At 30.1% G+C, this 20,364-nt stretch overlaps 2 protein-coding genes across 2 annotated transcripts; both read right to left on the bottom strand.

Annotated features, from left to right (window-relative positions):
- Positions 1-744: 744 nt before the first annotated feature.
- Positions 745-2,945, bottom strand: LOC133676271 (ABC transporter G family member 4-like). The gene has a single exon (XM_062097920.1). The coding sequence runs from the start codon at positions 2,852-2,854 to the stop codon at positions 1,034-1,036; it is 1,821 nt and encodes a 606-aa protein (XP_061953904.1). The 5' UTR covers positions 2,855-2,945; the 3' UTR covers positions 745-1,033.
- Positions 2,946-17,648: 14,703 nt separating this feature from the next.
- On the bottom strand, positions 17,649-19,405 carry LOC133675614 (membrane-associated kinase regulator 5-like). Its single transcript, XM_062097042.1, has 2 exons — positions 18,254-19,405; positions 17,649-18,138 (listed from the first exon to the last, which is right to left on the bottom strand). Exons 1-2 carry the CDS (start codon positions 19,248-19,250, stop codon positions 18,041-18,043), a joined length of 1,095 nt encoding a protein of 364 aa, XP_061953026.1. The 5' UTR covers positions 19,251-19,405; the 3' UTR covers positions 17,649-18,040.
- Between the last annotated feature and the right edge of the window lie 959 nt (positions 19,406-20,364).

The following is a 20,364-nucleotide window of genomic DNA, read 5'->3' as shown; positions in this document are numbered from 1 at the left end:
TATATATATGTATATGTATATGTATATGTATATATATATATATATGCGCGCATCAAACAGGAAACTTTGGGTATAAATAATTGAAATTTCAAAATTCTAGAAAGAAATGAGGAGGACAAAAAAAGGGTGTTGAGAGTGTACACTAGGGTTCACAATAGAGAACCAAAGACAAGGTTCACGCGTGACCAAGAATGGAGAGCAAAGGGAGTCCCGTGAACATGCACTGATTCGAAGCCCAAGGAAGAAGACAAAATGAGGCAAAATCAGCACCCGACAACAGTTCACTGCACATAAAAAAGCACTCCATTGAGGATGACACATATCTTGGATTTTTCACTCCCTCCATGCATCAAAATAGATAGAGACCCGTGACATATATGTGGGGCCAGCAATCCTTTCAGTCATACGATCGTCAAATCAAAATATATGAACCATGACATGGATCTCTAGGTAAAAATGCGCGAAAAAAAACAAACAAAGGAGAAGCTGGTCATGGTGTTTGCTAAAAGTACATGAATTTGGATCTTAATGTCGGATGTGTAAAATTAATTTGAAAAGCACAAGTCGCTACATCAATCGTTTCTGTTGTATGTAATCGTGATTTAATTCACAATTGTCAATTTCAGATGAATTCCCGCAAGTTATCCCATCATTACAGTTGATAACAGGCTAATATCATGAAACTAGAGGCATATATGGTTAATCTATCTCTCGAGAATAAATATTATAGACCACTCATGAATGTGATAGCTCCAAACCAAACCATGCTTTTCTTTTTTGTGGATTTAATTTCTTGCAACAAAAGACATAGGGCAACATATATTGATGATTACAGAGAATAAAATCATCAAGAATATTTGAACTTGCTTCCTCGCGATGTCATTTTCTTCGTTTGTTTTGGCAAACCAAGTGAAGCAGAAGAAGTCATCACAGGAGCTTCATTTTCAGCAGACAGAGAAAAGAAAATTACAACAAAATATGGAAGAAAGTGAGAAGTTTGTTAATTAAACATATAAGCTAGATTTGCCTTAATTTATTTTTTTGATCTTGAAACCCTTCTGATCAAAACCAGCAAACAAAGCACGCGATAGAACACAAAAAACCCAAGCAAAATGTAGATGTTTGTCCATCTCTGCCTCTCATGGAGCCCTCTCTTCTGCAGCACATCACCGCCAGTCACCATGCAAGTGCTGTTCTCTTGGTACCACAAGAAGCACGTGTTTACAAGGCAAGAATACTCATTTATGAGTAGTGCATCAAGGGCATACTTGTACATGGAAAAGAAGTGCATGAAGAGCCAGTACTTGGGCATGCTATCCTGTGAAATGAAGTAGCCAGAGAAGAGAAAGAACCCACCAAGAAGTATTGTCACCAAAGAAGTTCCTGCTATGTAATTTGGTGCAAGAGAGCTCAAGAATAATACAAATGAGTTTCCCATCAAGACAATGACCCAAATGACCAAAACAAAGTAAGCAAAAGCCTGCCAGGTACCACAAAGCCCCACCAAGAAATAAATCGAGACTGAGTAAATGATGGCAATTGCAAGCAAGTATGGCAAGAAAACAAGAGTGTTTGCTATGAGATAAGATGATAGTCTATAAAGCCCACTTGATGTTTCTCTTAGTAGAATTGGCCTTTCATTGATGAAGATTGGGAGTGTTTCAGTAGTGGAAGAGAGAAGGAAAGTGAGAGTGAAAGCAAAGAGACCAAACCTTTTTTCAATACCTTGCTTGCCATATCCAATGTTGATGTAAATGGTTCCTAGAACAAGACCAACAATAAGTGCTTCTAATGTATTTGTCAACAATAGCTGCCTTGTTCTATAAATGATCTTCCAAAACCTACTATATAGAACACAGATTTCATGGAGTCTTGAAATCTTGTTTCTGATACTTCTTGCTTTATTATCAGAAGGGGAGATTGTAGAATTGTCTGGTGATGGAGGTAGTGATGGTGGTGTGTTGGGTTTACTCTCCTGAAGCTGGTTTAGAATTTCCATGGCATATTCAAGGGCGTTGAGCTGTGGAGGGACAGTGAAGCCATTAGATAGCAAGAAACTTTCCAATGAAGAAAGGCTACCATGGTGAACCACAGTTCCTTTATTCAACAAAAGTATTTTGTCGATAGTAGAAAGGATATTGAAGCTTGGTTGATGAATGGACAAAATCACAGTTCTATAACGTGAAGTAGCAATGGATTTGAGGGTTTGCATCACATTAAGAGCTGATTTGCTATCAAGTCCTGAAGTGGGTTCATCAAGGAGTAAGATACCTGGGTCATGAAGGAGGCTTAGCCCTATTGAAACACGCCTCCGTTCCCCACCGGATAGTCCATGAGCTAACCTTGCATTAGCCAAGTGTGTCAGGTTTAGCTCGTTGAGAAGAGACTCAACGATGGCGGCGATTTGTGATGATTTTGGGTTGAGAAGGCGAGCAGCAAAGGTGAATGTTTCAGATACAGTAAGCAATTGGAGGCATGCATCATGTTGAGGGACATAAGCTGACAGCTTGCGAAATGAAGAAGGATTGATAGGGGTTGAGTTGAGAAGGAGAATGCCACTTGTTGGTGAAGTTCTGGCAGCTAAAATGTCTAAAAGAGTGGATTTTCCAGCTCCACTTGGGCCAACAACGGCAAGGATTTGAGATGGATAGGCTGTGAGAGACACTTCCTTGAGGATGTAACTCGGTGGGGTTGTAGTGCATTGTTTGAAGAGGAGGAATGGTGCAATAATGCTGTTGGAAGTTGTGGTGGATTTAACATAGGAGATTGATGAGGCTGTAATTTTGTAGGTTTTAAGTGGTGGTGGTGGTTGTGGTAGCGGTGGTGGTGGAGAAGGTTGTGATTGATCTTCCATGAGAAGCAGAAGGAGATTCAAGGTTGAGGGGGAGGATTATTTGACGTGTCAAAAGAGCGAAGGTGAGAGATATGTTCGTGAATATTTCCATCACTTTGGAGAACATAATGTTCGTAGAGGATAACGACAATATTGGGAATTAAAAAGTGTGACAGTGCCCCCAAGTTGGTTCATTTTTTATTTTATTTTTTAACACGAGTTATTGCTATGTATCAGGTCCCTGTTTGTTATTGTATTTCTAAAAAGGATTTAGTTAAAATTTGAATTTTTTTTTGTTTAATTTTTTTTATATTTATTGTGCTGATATAAAAATAACTTTTAAAAATAAAAAAATTATTTTAATGTATTTTCTAATGGAAAAAATTTTAAAAAACAGTTTTCGTGATTGTAACTATTTTTAAAGTGTTTTTTAAACTATTTTTTATTTAAAAAATATTAAATTAATATTTTAATGTTATTTTTAATAATTTTAATGTATTAATATAAAAAAATACATTTTCAATCGAAACATATATTTGCATATTCATAAAAGTTACTTTCCTTAAGAATATTTGCTAAATTCTGATGATTAATCCTGCCATATTGTTTCTTAGAACATATATAAATGTCATGTTTAATCTTTTTTTTTAAATGCTTTTAAAACTATTTATTTTGTTTTCATAAGAAACATTAAATTGATATGTTTTAGATGTAATTTTTTTATGAAGTTTTAATATATTAATATTAAAAATTAAAATTAAAAAAAATATTATTTTAATATATTTTTAATAATAAAAAAAAATTCTTATTAAACAGTATCCGTTTGGCATAGCGGTGTCATCACTGTTTTGTCAAATCTTTTTTTTACTATAAATTATTAAATTTTTTAAAATTATTTTTAATATTGTTAAAAATAAATTTTAAAAATTAAAAAAAATATTTTAATATATTTTTTTTAAAACAAAACACTATCCATCACATCAACACAATCTGAAAGCAACCAGAGAAAATCAATTTTATTTCTTCCATTGCATTTTTATACATCGGCACGGAAATACGTGGCTGTCATCAATCATTACTTGTCTTTACTATGTTGGCACCACCCATTTGGGGTTAGATGGAATAATTAATGGATAATTGTGTTTACAGAGTTAATTTCAAGTGAGGAAGGCTAGCTAATTTTCGGTAATCATGTCGATCATGGACCCCACCCTAGAGCAGCAAAACACAAGCTAATTAATATATGTCAATTCGAGTAGTTTTTCCGTAATGATTATTATATTATATATCCTATTTATAATTAAATTGCTTATTGCCCTTCTCTCGTGCATTCATTGTAAAATATTCTGATTGTGTAGAAATACTGCGCCTAGCGCATGTGAACATTGTACCAGCTTGGAAGGGAAAGAAGAGCGACTCCTTCTCTAAGCCAGCCCTGGTTCAGGAAATTTGGCATTGCTAGGCTCATGTAAGAGACGCATAACAGGTTTTTAGCACATACAAGAATGTGGAGAAATGTGTGGTTGAAAATAATATAAATTTTATTTTAAAATTTTATTTAATAATTTAAGTTTTTGGATATAATTGGTTCTTTGACGTGGTATTAGAACTTTGAGAACTAAACGGTCACGGGTTCAAATCTCATCATCCTCATATATTTAATAAAAATTAAATACAAGATAGTGTAAATTTGTGCAAGTTTTAAATTTAAAGAGCTTTCACTTGAAAAAACATGTTAGAGAATAATATAAATTATATTTTAAAATCTTATTTAACAACTTAAATTTTTGGATTGAATTGTTTCTTGATGCGCACTAATTCGGCTATGTTTATATGATTTGGAAAAAACTTATGGATATTGATATTCAGTGGCTGTTAGACTAGAGCTGGCCAGCAATCAATAATTGTGATGATCATATAGAGAGAGAGAGAGAGAGAGAGTGAGAGAGAGAGAGAGAGAGTGCTTCTTCTTCTTTCATGTGAGCTTTAAACCAGAGAAGTGCCTTTCAGCCATTTAATAACAAAAAAATAAAAGGTATTTGGATGGGGTTTGAGTGGAATTTGATGGAGAGAAGAAACAAAAACGGAGAGTTAAATTAAATTGCTTGTTTCTCTATATATTTCACGAGCTCGCTGTTCTATCTCTCCCCCACCATGGTTTTGGTTTGTCAATGGATAAAGCAACATGGCCAACCTACACTTGACGACGAAACTAGCAATCAGCTAAAATTCTCATCCGTGATCTCTCATCTCATCTGTCCAAGAGGTATCTTTCACGGGAACAAAACAAGTTTGGTTTTTTTTTTTTTTCAATTTATTATTATTATTATTATGAAACCCAATGTAACATACCTTGAACTTTCATCAGTTAATTATGCATACTCTTCCTAATCTCATCAATAAGTTAAGTGAAGATGGATAGTGAAATTTGTAATATATGGATTGTGGGAATTAATAAATTATTAGGTATTGAAAATTATAAAAGAATACATTAAATAACAATTTCATTACAAGAAAATTATCAAATACAAATAGAAATACCGATGAACAAAACTCGTTAGTAAATCATTGTGACTTTCACCAACATATTATTACCTCACTATTTCCCTCAAGATTCACCAATAAAAATTCTTCGTTGTCGAATACTAGAAGAATTATATTTTTTTAAATTCATTAGTAATATTTAAATTATAACTTAACAAACAACCCCATTTTTCCCTTCTCCTTTCTTCTTTCTTCTTTTTTTATTTTGTTGAAAACAACATATAACATTTTTATATTTTATTATAAATTAAACTCTTATCATTTTAAATTCAGTTACCCCAATACTCACTGTTATTTTGGCTCAATTTTCTTTTTAAGATTCGCTACATCAAACTACATGGATCACGTGTAATTTTTTATCTAATATTTCAAGGGACTAGAGGATTATTATTATTATTATTATTATTATTATTATTATTATTATTATTATTATTATTATTATAATAGTGAGAGCATTTTCAGGCCAGTTTGCATGTTAATAAAGACTAAGTCCCTTCTTGGATAATTTTAAAGAAGTTTTTGCATTAACTCGGCCTATTCAGAAAACTTTAATAATTATTTTTGATATTCACTTCGATCACAATACCAACATTATTATTCATTCAATGTTTCCATAGAATATGTTCATCAAATAATATATGTTGGTAATGTTTGGAAATGTAGTTAAAATCATATTTTCTAAAAAATGAATTTTTTTACTTAAAAATAATATATATATATATATATATATACATATATATTAGATTATTATGATGTACTATGTCAAAAATAATTTTAAAATAAAATTTTTTTAAAAAAATAATCATTATAATATTCTCAAAAACACCCAAATATATATATTAAGTTTAAAACAAAAATTCACAACATGAAAAATGTTGAACCTAATTTCATTGGCCCACACTTCATCACAATCTTTGCCAATAGTGTGTTTGGGCTTATGGGTTCTTCAATGAAAAAAGGTTATAAATCAGGGGTTAGGCCAATAAGATACAATTCTATTGCTTACAAACTCCAAGTAGTTTATAAGATAATTTTATGAATTTTGCAAATTAATTCAAATGACTTGATTATGTAAGCCACTTTGCAAATAATTTAATTTGATATTTCATGGGTTATCTTTTTGCATCAATGATTAATAAATAATTCTGAAGGTCATTTTTATTAATTTTACGTTCAATTTAATATTCAATTGTTTTCTTTTCTTTCTTTAAAGATTGTATTCTTCATAATAGTTGTTGCCGTTTGATTTATTTGATTTTAATTTTTTTAATATTCATGGAGTTGGATAGAAATCCAATACTTTTTATTTATTTATTATTATTAGTTATATTTGTGTCTTCTTCTTCTTCTTCGTATTAAAACCTGGAAGCTTATAGATTGATTTATGAGATTTTTTATATCCAATCTCCAAACTAAAAGATATCTAAAGAGATTTTTATTTTTTTCTCCATATCATTAACATTAACAGGTTTTTTTTTCCTTCCAAGGAGGTACTTGAGAATGTAATAGTAAAAGTTTTTTGAAATGTTTTTTATAAGAAATACATCAAAAAAAAATTTTTGACATCAACACATTAAAATGATCTAAAAATATATATAAAAAATTAATTTTAAACAAAAAAATTTTAAAAAATCATGAAACACAAATTGCACCGCAGCTCCAAACAACTTCTAAAACTTAAAAGCATGCATGAAGTAATATTTCAACAAGAATTCTATTTCCATCCCAAATAGCCTCTAAAAATCTTTTTAGTTGAATTATTTTTTTAAAATATTATTTTAATATGTTGATGTCAAAATAATTTTTTAAAAAATAAAAAATTATTAAAATATACTTTAAAAAATAATTACTATCAAACTCTAAAACAATATATCATTAAGTTTATATAAATTTGCACCCTTTTCAATCACAATTATTTTTCAAATCATCAACGTCACCTTTTTCCTTCAAAGTTATTTTTCAAATCATCAATGGGAGCACTATAATTTTCCTATCCTTATTATAATTACCATTAGATTACTATATATACATAGCAGTAACCTTTTTCTTCATCAAATAAACATGGATGCCATTGTTCCAACAATTCGCAACTTCAGGACAAAAATCCTCTCAAACATAAATATCATCCGGTGAATTGAAACGTAGATGGAATAGTTAATTAACACCATGACAGTGCGTATATATACACAAATTAAGATGATTTCCTTGTGGCCAATTTACTAAAACAAATATCTCCAATATTAATCGAGCATTCAATACATATAAAAAGAAACTAATTTAATTGATATGATTTTTTAGTACAATCGTTGTTTCTTACTCCAGGCTCATTTGGAAACGTGGTTGCGGCGGCGTTCCCAAAAAATTTAATTTTTTTTTGTTAAAATTTAATATGGTTTGTATGTTTTGGATCGTTTTGATGTGCTAATGTCAAAAATAATTTTTTAAAAATAAAAAAATATCATTGACATGTATTTTGACACGAAAAGTTATTTAAAAAGTAGCCACAATCACACTGTCAAACACACTCCCCATCATTCTAGGAAAAAAATAAACACAGGCTACGTACTATTTGATTTTGTGATGAAGAAATTTATGGTATATTTCAAGCAATGATGGGAGTATGATTTTTTATTTTATTTGTATCTATCTATCTATCTCCTATGTTGTGCAAGTAAATGGTAATTAAAGTTGAACAATATAAAATTTCACTTGATTAGTAATCAAGGTTAAGAAAATCAAAGGTAGAAGGAAGATCGTGTCTTGAAAACTCAAAATGTAATAGGATTGATGATTTTCGGTTCGGTTTAATTTTTATTTATAAAAACAAATAAATTAAAATTTTATAAAATATAAAATATAAAAAATAAAATCGACATCGAATCAAAACCGGTTTCAACTGACCGTTTCGATTCGGTTCGGTTATTTTATATTAAAAACCAAAAACTATATTATTTTTTGAGCTTTTTTTTTTAACTTTATGATGGGCTTGGTTTCTATTCGGTTTATTTTTAACTAAACTACTTCAGTTTGGTTGAGATTTTTTTATTTCAAATTTATGAATTCAAATCGAACCAAATATTTTTTAAATTATTTTAATTGATTATTTTTATAATTTAGTTTTTTTTTATTTTCTCAATTTATCAGTTTTTTTTTCTCGCTCTAAAAATAGAATAAGCAATTTGCCGGTGGTTGTTCTGACATGATATATTTGGGAGGATAAAAAAATTAGCAAGTAAGCCCTACTTGCTATGCTTAGATTTTAAGTTTACACCAAGATTTTTGGGCAACAGTGTTTAATACACAATAGGAAATTAAACAGCAGCTAATTGGTGTCGCCATTGTTTTGGTCATTAACAACCTCCTCGGATGCCCTAATGAGATCCTCTGCAATGGCTGCAAATCACAAGTGAAAAAATCGAGTTTAGCAAAGTGTAGAAGAGAACTATATATAAGCGCGTATCTGGGTCCGTAAATATGAGTAGAATAATCACTATCTTCTTTCTCTCGCCAACTGCCACCGGATTTCCACCGTTCATGAAATTAATGCAAATTTTATGATGTTAGCATCTAACTAGAGAAATCTAGATTTAATGTTTATGATTTTTTGCAACTTTTCATACATGGCCTGCAAAACTTAAAGGAAAGTGGTTCCTTTTGCAGAGCGAAAAACAATAATTTAACACAGAGAATAACAAAACCCTAATAATATCAGCGAGCATACCAATAATTCCATCCACAGTCTCATGATTTGGTGCTTGTTCTGCCATGATCTGCCTTTTCAAAAATAGGAGGGAGGGGAAGTGACAGTTGATCAGAGAGGAATGTTTGAATGAGAGCACTAAAAACCTAATTTAGACGGGATATATAAATGAAAAAACGAAGGTGGTGAAAACATATTGTATGAAAATTTAGGCATGTTTGGGGGAAAGTATATGGTAGTTCTTTAGAGGAAAACTACACAAGATCATGTGGAAAACATATTTGTAAAATCGTTTGGTTTTTAGAAATTATCATTCAATTATTTGGAAAAGACAAAGATGGAACATGGGTCCATGCATGCTGGCGGATTGCATGCAAGGAATTTAGGTTGATATTCAATGGCTCCACAAGATCCTGGGCAAAAAGATCATGAATAAACATAACATAGAGTCAAGGGTGAATGGTGATGAATTCATGCTCAGAAATTAGAATGCCATGTCCATAAGGGATAAAAGAAAATCAAAGAAACACCTTAATATCACTTGGCTTATACGTTATTATATATATAAAACCATAATTGATTGATAAACATGATCGTATGTAGATATTATATCAATAAAAAATTTACTCAGAATGCTTTGGAAATTTAGCATAAAAAGTATGCATACCAGTTCTGAAAAACACAGGCAACTGATAGATAATTAACTGGGGAGAAAATGTGTTGTCATTCTCCGGGATTTTTAAGGATCAGCCATTTGATATGAACCGGCATGCCTACCATTAAAATGCCTGTAAAATTTCTGAGGGAGCAATTGTGCCCATAACTTTTTAAGGAAATGACAAAGCTATGTATTTCATAAGAACATGGGCCTCGAATTCTCACCTTGTGAAAGAGATAGGCAATATGATGCTTTTTCCATGAAATACTATGAACAACGACCTTGTGTTTTGCATTTGGAGCATGCAGATCGATAAACTGAAAATAAAAACCACTTCTCTGCTCCCTTTTTACATTTCATGTAGACAATACCTTCCCATGTTTGAGCTCATATTGGTCACGTAGAGAAGTCAAATAATCATCATCATTTGCAACATATTCAAATATTCTTAAAGATTAATATATATATATATATAGTAAGATCCTTAAGATTATATAAAAATAATAATTGAGATACACATAAGCTAATTCGAATATCCATGTTAAACTAAAAAAAAATTATTTTTTATAAATGCAGTTATTTTGCATCAAAGAGGCCCAATTTTTCTGTACCATAGAACTAACCCGTCTCCTTTACTAGGCTTAACTTTCTAGTTGGATTTAATAACTACTAATGAATTATTTTTCAAATTACAGTTGACTCAATGAATTTCAAAATGTTGGTTGAGATTTGGACCCTACACATAATAATATACAATAAGTTATTGCAACTTATTACCATGATTATGTTGCTAAGAAACATGCCAAATGAAAGTCGTGGTTTAGAAACTGTACACGAACAATAACTTCAATACATAATTAAAACAACCTAGCAATGTAGCTCCTCAATTAGAGATACCGATATGATAGTTTTGTCCTTTTACTTAAAAGAAATTTAAAATTAATTTTTAAGAGTATTAAAATTTTTTTATATGACTCATTTGTTATTATAAAATTCATAGCAGACAACTAAATTTTTTCTCATCTTAATTACACAATAAAATAACTAAATACTTATCATTGAAAACAAAAAAATTAAAACTAGACTCAAGAGGTATTTTATATTTTTATAAATAATTTTTTTCATTATTATAATATCAACTGAGAGACAATTTAGTATTTGACCGATTATAAAAATGATAAAGAATTAAAAAGCACATTGAAATGACCAAAATTCTTTTAAAAGCAAAGATTTTAAAATTAGAGTTAAGGGCCTTTTCATAATGGTTTTTTTATTATTACCTTGTCTACTCAGGGGTGATTGGTATTTGGCTAAATAAAAAAACAATAACAAGCATGTGTATGACACCACGAGGTGTATAGGAGATGCTCGCATACTTTGAATAGTTTGTGCGGCACTTTCAGGTATTCAAAAACACTCAATACAGATCTAAAAGAATAAATGAACACAAAGCTTACAATGAATTAATCTGGATGGTAAAAAATAGATCCTTTAAGTTTAAAATTTCAAGTTAAGGCCCTATTATTACAAAACAATTAAAGCAAAAGGCAAAAACATTGTAGCCTCCCTCACATTTTCCTATTCATCATTACGGAGTAGTGATTTTTTATCATCCTAAAAAAATTGCTTGCCTTTGAACCAGGGGTATTTCTGTATTTTCATACAGTATATTAGTCATTATGGATTTATTTAGGGGTATTTTTATCTATTCAATATATTTATGAACAGTAAAAGAACCAAAATATCATTGGGATAAAAAAAAATTACATTGTAGGGAAGGGGTATTGTTGTCTTTATCTTTTTTAGAATACAATAAGATTATGTATATGACTTTAAGGACAAAATATTTATGCCATTAAAATAGGGGTATTGAAATCTTTTTCTCATGTTTTTTTTTAATATAATTATTGGTTTGGTTGAGGTTTGTAACGTAATTTACCATTTAATTTATGATTTTTAAATGTAAGAAGATGTTGATGCGCCATCTTCCGGTGGTGTAAAGTAAATTTTTGCCATCTTATTTGGTTTTCCTTTATGTCCTCTTTCTTCATTGGTGTCGCGTGGCATTTAAAGGTGATCGATTTGTCACCAATGGTCCCTTTTTTCTCTCTCCTTCATTTCTCTCTCCTACCCTAGAAAATATACTCTTGTCCTTATTATTGTTGGTGTTTCAAATTCAGTCCTTTTAGTTTTAATTGTTGTCATTTTCCCTTTTGTTAAAGTTTTAATTGTTTTTAATTTAATCTTTCAATTCTAATTTATAAATATAAGTTTTTCAATTTGGTCCTTTTTTCTTTTGATTTTTTTTCCTTTATTATTTTGTCAAAGTTTTTATGGTTTTTAATTTTATCATTCAAATTAAGTTTATGTTTTTGTTATTTCAATAATAATAGTAGTAGTAACTCAGTACTCTAAATTCTAATTTAGAATAATAAATTCTAAAAAATTCTAAATTATATTTTTTAATAACTAAAAGAAAAGGGGTTTCTCTGTAGTTATATAGACAATTCATTATATTTTTTGTGATCTTTTTAATTTAATATATTTTATGTTTCATCCTTCGACAATACGTTGTCTTAAAATTAAGCTTTATAATGTTTCTTGGTTTTTATTTTATTTAAGTTATCACATTCACATAATTAGGATCGCAGAGTTTAATTGACTTTCTTTGTTTGCTTATTGTTTTTTTTTTCTTTTTTCTTTTACCTGATTTTAGATTTCATCATTCTACACTGTATTTATTTGGACTTGGACTTTGATTTTTTTTTTTTTGTGTTTGCTTTTTATTAGTTTATCTTGATCTCATAATATGGATTATATATTTGGCATGCTTGCTCAAGTTCGATCATGTCAAGTTTTTTGTTTTTGTTTTTTTTTTTCTCCATGTTTGATTGTTTGGAATCTTACCTTCATCATCTTTTTTTGTTTCTTTAACCATTTTTTTCCAAGGTTATCATGATTTTGTTATTGAATTGCTCCATTTACTAATGTTATCTGTTCTTTTATTATCCAATTAATTATACAAGTGTCTTTTGCTTAGTCGGGTCTATATCCCAAATCGTGTTTTTTAAACACATTTGTGTTGTCTTGACATCTTTTTTTTATTAATTAAAAAAATTATTCTCGCCCGTAATTATTCTCGCTAATAATGTAGCACAACCCCACAAATCTAGTAAACTACTCATGGGTGAACCTAATGCTTCACGTTTAAAGAGAACATACCAATAAATCTCTTGGTATAGCTTCCTAGTAATTAGTTATTAGAAAAATGTGATATACATGTTCCTTTCAAATATATGTAATATCCTTAATTAATATCATTCATGAATTGTAATAGAATTCATTTAAATCCTTAAAAATATTACCATATAAATTAATATTATTGATTTTTATTTAAACATTTAAAATCCTTTATTATATTTACAAAAAAAAACTATAGATTAAAATGGTTTGGATAAAAAATACAAGACCAATTAAGTAACTAAATAAAGCTTTCAGGTCACATGGTCAACCCAGTAAAATTTTTAAAAAATATTTGAGACTTTAACATTTCACATGTAAGAATTAATGAACAATCTATATATATTGTAAATAATAAACTTTAAAAGATTATTTTAAAAAATATATATTTTATATTGAAAATATATTATTTTCTCCTTTAAAATTAAAGTATGTAAACCAAAAATAATTTTAATCCCATATTAAAAAAACAATATATTACTATTACTTTGTTAACTATAGCTTCTAAGATTGAAAGCATTACTGATTTTTAGTTATCAAAAAAGTAGTTGTGATTTTAAAAAGGATAAGTTGTTTTTACCATATTCTTTGTAATCATCGAGGGAATTGCCCCCGTGATTATCTAAGATCCAGTGAACTTGAGCAAGAAACTCTATTTTCAATGATTATTCTTCCTAATTAGGATGTTATTTTCTCTAATGAGGAAGCTAAAATAGGTCACATGATGCTAGAATCTATATCACCTCGATAAAAATGCCATCAAACTGCATCTTGCACAAGCTCAACAAAAAGAATTAGACATAGAAAATCTATGATCCTCCGATGAAGATATGGTGCTGGCCTGCCTGCTCTTTTGTCTGTGTAGTGTCTCATGGTGCACCGTATATACCCCCCGACTACATTTATGGAACCTCAAAAACTTGAACCATGCTTTTACTCTAGCCATCTTCGGTGGTTTTCTGCTTAGTGCAATGAACCATGCTTTTAGCATCCTTGTCTCGAGTTATGAAGTCCACTTCCTGAGTCACTCGAAGCCATAACCAGGCATCATATCTTCAAAGTGAACACACACACACACACACACACATATATATATACACACCATCTAATTATTCTTGCCCGTGTAATTTTAGAGAAAAAGATTAGATTGCAGGAAGAAAAAATGCATGATAGATATAGAGGGTGTTTATGAATATGGTATTAGTTGTTTTTTAAAATATTTTTTATATAAAAACATGAAAAGTAATAATTTTAAGTAGGAAAAGAATGATGATTAATCCTTATCTTAATCATGATAGTTTCATTTATTAAATAATCATAAAAATTACTTTGAAATGATGATTGATCGTCGTTTTTATAGATGATTGTTGCATGCTCAAAGTCTCCACAGCCTAGAAACTAGATAATATGAGGATAATTTGAAATTGGATCAACAAGTGTGGAGGATTTTTTTTTATTATTATTATTAATATAAGTATATCTGAGCTAACTTGCGTGTATCTTAATTAATTTTATGAGTTCTGAAATTAATAATTATATAAATCTCTAGTAATTTTAAAAAGATTCAAACTCACGACTATTAAAAATTAAATTCAAATCTTAATGAATTGAACTACCCCTAAAATTTACAAGGTAGAGAATTTAGTAGTGTGGCAGCTCAATTTTCGAGAGCTACAAACTGTGGATTGAAACCAAGCAACCCCATCACCTGGTACTGAAGGGGGCCAAGTTGTGTGGTGGTTCAGGGAGGAGGCCAAGTTGTGTTTTCTGGTCACCTGGCATTTCTCGTCACCATGATTTTGTTTGGAAATTTGATACCCCTCGTTGCAGATTGCAAGCTCTTTATTCCTCCTTTCAGTACATACAAACCTCACTTTCTCTTGCCTGTCCTTTGAAATTTCTAGCTCTCCATTTTTCAAATGTGTCCATGTAATAATGGTTGCTCTTTGAAAATTGAACTCTTGAGAATAATAGCCATAGATTTTTGTGCTCCTCCTTTCCTGTCTTTGTGTGCCATAGCAAGGGGAAATGGTAATGTCCGAGGTTCATTTCACAACATGTTGCATCTTATTGTACAGTCAGCTCTAGCCACGTTACTTTGTCGCTATTTCCTAATAAAGTTTCTTTTATTTTTTATTTAAAAATATTTTTTTATACTATATTATTGAATTATTTTAATATACTGATATAAAAAAATAATTTTAAAAAATAATTGTTACCACTCCCTTGAATATCTCTCTATACATTTAGCTTATATATACATAAACGGTTGGACAAGAAATGCTCTTTCTTGGTATGATCTCTCTCTCTCTCTGTCTCTCTAACGGGCAGCCTCCCATCTTTCTCTCTTGTTTTTTCTGTCTTCTTTTCTTTTTGCTTTTCTAGTTAAAAGTGTCTTCAATCACTTTTTTTTAGCTCATTTTAGATCTAGATCTTAAATCCAAATTAATATTTATTAATTATCATTTGAACTTTTGCTTTTATAAAATTACTTACAAATCTGATGTTTCAGGATGATAAATTAAAAATTTATTTGGAAATATAGTTACGGTTGTTTTTTATTTAAAAATATATCAAAATAATATTTTTAAAAAATTATTTTTGATATTAGTGCATAAAAATGATCTAAAAATATCAAAAATATATTAATTTAAAGTAAAAAATATATATAAAATTTAATTCATTCAAAAACACTTTTAAAATAAAAAAAAAATAAACATGATCTAAAACTTGAGAATATCACAGTATATTGATAGAATAAAGAATATTAAAAAAATCTAAGGGGGTGTGTGGGGAATATTGTTCATCCACACACAAAATATTGTTGATGGGACCATTGTTTTCCTTTCTTTCTGCGTTTCGTTGAGTTTTTTGCTTCAATTGACTTCACAAGGCTTTCTTGTGATGTTGAAAAAAGGTTTCAGTTGTAAATTGGCTTGAATGGGCAAAATCAACTTTAATTTCATTAAAAATAACTAAAAGTCTAAGAGATGAAATTGACACCCAAACAAATTCTAAGACTTCAAAAACAATATACAGTGGCAAGGTGCCTTTTTAGTCCTTCAAGTTTTTCTTTCAATTTTTTTTCATTATATTCTAGTAATTTATTTTCTTGACATTTGTCAAAAATAATTTTTAAAAAATAAAAAAATATCATTTACATGTTTTTCAGCATGAAAAGTTATTTGAAAATCAACTACTACCACATTACCAAATATACTCTAAATCCTTAGCTAGTGGAGTAGTGTTGTCACAAAACATGAGAAAAGAGAAAGTGTTTATTATCATAGTTTTAGTTATAATAAAAAGTCAAAATTAGTGTTAAAGGATATCATTCAATGAGAAATTTTGTTAAGATATTCTTCGATTATCATCTTCTCTAGGAATGTAGATTTGGAAAAGGGAAGTTTTTGGGATTCAGTTGATTTTGAAGTTTTTAACTATTTTTTTGTTAATTTGAGGTTATAAATGAATTTAGTTTGATCTTTGAAATGTTTTTATATTAAAAATAGTTTTTTTTAAAAAAAACATTAATGACATGAAAGGAGTTCTCAATTCCTACATGTTTTTTTTAACATTAATAAGATTGTGTCATTATCTTCAATTAAGATTACAATTCTTTATAACACATTTTTTAATATTAATTAATTAATTAAATTAATATTAACAAAAATTATTCAATTGTGTCATTATCTTCAAATAAGATTGTAGCTTTTACAGTAAATTTTATGTATATGAACCTAGCATGTGTTATTTAAAAAAAAAATATGCTCATGAATATTTAATGTGAATAAAATATTTATTCTATTATTTTTTATTGTAAATTGTGTATATATTTTTTTGATTAATTATTTTTTTATTTGTTTCTACATTCGCATTCAAATTATTGAGTCATGTTTTGATTGGAAATTACTTTCAAATTATGATAAGTTTTTAGTTAAAAAATATATTTTCATCAAAAAGGAAAAGAAATACATGAATAAGGTATAGGAATTTTGATTGAAGAAATATATTTTTTCTCCTTAATTTAATTCAAATCATTAGAGTTTTTACTAATATGTTTTGATTGGAAATTACTTCCAAATTATGATAAGTTTTTAGTTAAAAAATATATTTTCATCAAAAAGGAAAAGAAATACATGAATAAGGTATAGGAATTTTGATTGAAGAAATATATTTTTTCTCCTTAATTTAATTCAAATCATTAGAGTTTTTACTAATATTTTTATCATTAATTTATATAATTATTAATTTCAGAACATGTAAAATTAATTAAAACACATACAAATTATCTTAACACCCATATTAATAATTAAAAAAAAATTAAATTCTCATCCACAATGCCAATTAAGGTAATGTTTGAGAACGTGGCTGAGGGTGCGTTCTCAAAAAAATTAATTTTTTATTTTGTTAAAATTTACGTTTTGATATGCTGATATCAAAAATAACTTTTAAAAAATAAAAAAATATAATTAATATATATATTAACACAAAAAATTACTGGTAACTACACTGGAAAACCCGCTATAAAAAGTAAAACAACTTTGTAATTAAACAAGATGACTGATTTTTTCAGGGCAATCCATGCTAAACAGTTTCAACACATTCTTCTGTTGTCCTACGTGGAGAGCACTCCACCAAGTAATGGAGGAAGAAAATCAAATTTTACTGCATAGTGCAAACCGATCAAGTCATTTCAGTCATCAAATCCAGATATGATTACATTCTTGACAAGAAGGACAATCTAAAATATTTCCATGGGTATACACAGCTGCAGACTACATATAGATTGGATACGCCAGAGATCCAATCTCAGACTTCGTTTCAAGTTTCTCATGATGACCCATCACTTTACAGAATACAGCATCAACAGCAGTTCTACTAAACCCTAATGTCTTCCCTCCTAACTTACATGATTCATGGCTAAAAAGACAAAAAAACTACCCTGCTTTCTCTATTTTTTTCCATCTCTTTCTTACATGATAAAAACGAAAAAAAAATCTAATAAATTTCTTTTCTTTGTATATTTCCCGCTTGTTCTCTCTTGAATGCCATGAAATAAAGCTTAATTGGTTGCATTCTCTTCACTTGACGAAATTCTTGGTGAAGCCATTGATTTCTCGTGCAAAGGGTCACTTGAAAATCTCGACATTAAAGAAGAATCTGAAAAGGCCAACATGAGAAGAATGGTTACATTTTGATTATAAATAACAAAAATAGACTAAAAAAGCATGAATTCTAGAAAGTGAACAAAAGGGTTATTGATTTTTTTTTTTACCTCTAGAAGAATTGAAAGATTTCTTGCAATGCAGGATAGCACTTTGAATCCCATCATTCTGCAGCAGCAAAGAATCATCTCTCCTGCTCCCAATTGGAGGAGAAACTCCTGTGGTCGCTGAAGCTGATTTGCTCTTCCCAAGATGCCTAGAAACCACTCTAATCCCTGCAGGAAAACTCCCCTGCTTTTCCTTTGCCGACACCGTTGCTGAGGAAGATGATGGAGACCCAACTGATAACTCACCGGAGAATCTCATCTTGTCGCTTTGTCTCTTGGAAACTTTGATGTATAATGGCTTGATTAGCTTTAAGTACTTTTGTATCATTTCCTTTGAAAATCTCTTTGATGTATCATTATCATAAGAATCATTAGCGATTTGCTTCCTCAAGCTGTTTTGTTTAGTGAAAAAAGAAGCGTTTGTAACCTCTTCAAGCTTGAGTTTGACAGTAAAAAACTTGTTGCTTTCGTGCTTTTTGCTATTTGCATTGAAGGACTCCGTTTCCCCTGTTTTCTCTGTTTTCTGTGATGCCATTGACTTCGATTTCTTGAACATGAGGACTTTAAACCTTGGAGCTGATTTTAGCAAGGAGATTGGTGACTGAGGTTTTGATGAAGAAATGGGTTCGATAGGGAGGATTTTTCTCTTTGAAAGGAGATGATCGGTTGAAAGCGTTGGCTGCTGAAATGTGTGTTGAGGGTTGTGGCTCTCTTTGTCAACTAATTTGTAGAGAGGCGCTTGTTTAGAGTCAAAGACGTTTTCTTTGTCTAGTGGGTGATTGTTGTTGATGTTGGTGGTGTTGTTGCTGCCGCATTTATTGGTGTCAAAATCAGGCACAGTAAGTTCCAATTCAAAAAACGAGTCTTCTCCTTCTTCAAATTCATAATCTGTGAATGGGATCTCGGTGGTATCATCACTGCTTCCACTAGAGGGTCGATTTTCTTTATGAGTGGTGGTGGTGGTGGGTCTCCAGAACTTGAGGAAGTAGAGAGCTTCCATATTTTGAAAGAAAAGGCTGGATGGGAGAGCTTTGAAAGAGAGAGAAGAGATGGGGTTGGCGTTGGCTTATTTTTAGGGTTTAGAGGTGGGTTTTTATAGCAGGTTAAAGGAGGGAGAGATTAAAGTGGGGACGTTCTGGTTGAGAGATAAAAAAAAAGAGAGAGCTTTTGCACTTCGTTTTAGGATTTTGTTGTTTGTTATTGCAGTATTGAAAATGGTATTACGAAGGGTAAAGCAGAGAGGGCAACTGAGGTCAGGTTAATTTTGCTCTGCTTTTACAAGAGAGATAGATAGATCGGTCATAGGAAGCCAGGTTGCTTTTGGAATTTGGACACACATTGTTTGTACGTTTGGTTGTTTGTTATTAACATGAGAGGTCTTCAACATCCACTCTAGGGCTCGACAATCTAACCTCTCTCATGCAAGAAAACTCTCTGATTGTTCAAAAGAGAGAGTGTTTTGTACATCTTGTTGTGTTAATGGTGAATTTAGTCCCATTTCTCTTCATTTTATCTTAGTTTGGTCCCTCTATCTTTCTTCCCCTGCCATCATTCTGTGTAACCATCTACTCTTTCTGTTAAAATGTAGTTGTAGATGACATTAGTCCTGTTGTTAACTCACGTGTTCTTTAAAAATTAATCCCAAATGGTGTTATCTTGTGAAGCCCGGGTGTTTTTGTTTATACGATCACGCTGTGTTTTTTCAAAAAATTTAAATGTTTTTTGTATTATTGATATCAAAAATTAATTTTTTTAAAATATATATTTTGATTCATTTCCAAGCATAAAACATTTTAAAAAATAATTGATATTGTAATGTTAAACACTATTTTAAAGGAGAGTTTGAGACCTGAAGCCGGCAATTAACACAAGGACCATATGATTGTAAGAAAATACACCAAGAGTTGAGGTACCAGATTAGGATAAGATTAAGATTAAAGGATGAAAATGCAACATCAATCCCACATTTCTGAACAGAGGATAGAGTGTGACATACTCTAAAGCTGAAAGTTCAGAGTCAAGCCGGACACAGATACTCTCTCCTCTTACGAAAGCAGAATTCTTACAGAGTTGCAGAGGAATTATTTATTTATAATTAAAATAAATAATTTCCC

The sequence above is a fragment of the Populus nigra genome, chromosome 16 (assembly GCF_951802175.1).
Source record: "Populus nigra chromosome 16, ddPopNigr1.1, whole genome shotgun sequence".
Taxonomy (NCBI): domain Eukaryota; kingdom Viridiplantae; phylum Streptophyta; class Magnoliopsida; order Malpighiales; family Salicaceae; genus Populus; species Populus nigra.
Note: the sequence above shows the minus strand (reverse complement) of the source record. Positions and strands in the feature narration are given on the sequence as shown.

What these genes read in the sequence shown, in the direction of transcription:
- LOC133676271 (XM_062097920.1), bottom strand. Translation starts at nt 2,854, where the DNA reads ATGGAAGATCAATCACAACCTTCTCCACCACCACCGCTACCACAACCA.
- LOC133675614 (XM_062097042.1), bottom strand. Translation starts at nt 19,250, where the DNA reads ATGGAAGCTCTCTACTTCCTCAAGTTCTGGAGACCCACCACCACCACC. An exon ending in ATCTTTCAATTCTTCTAGAG is followed by an intron (nt 18,139 to 18,253) that starts GTAAAAAAAAAA and finishes TGGCCTTTTCAG; the next exon opens with ATTCTTCTTTAATGTCGAGA.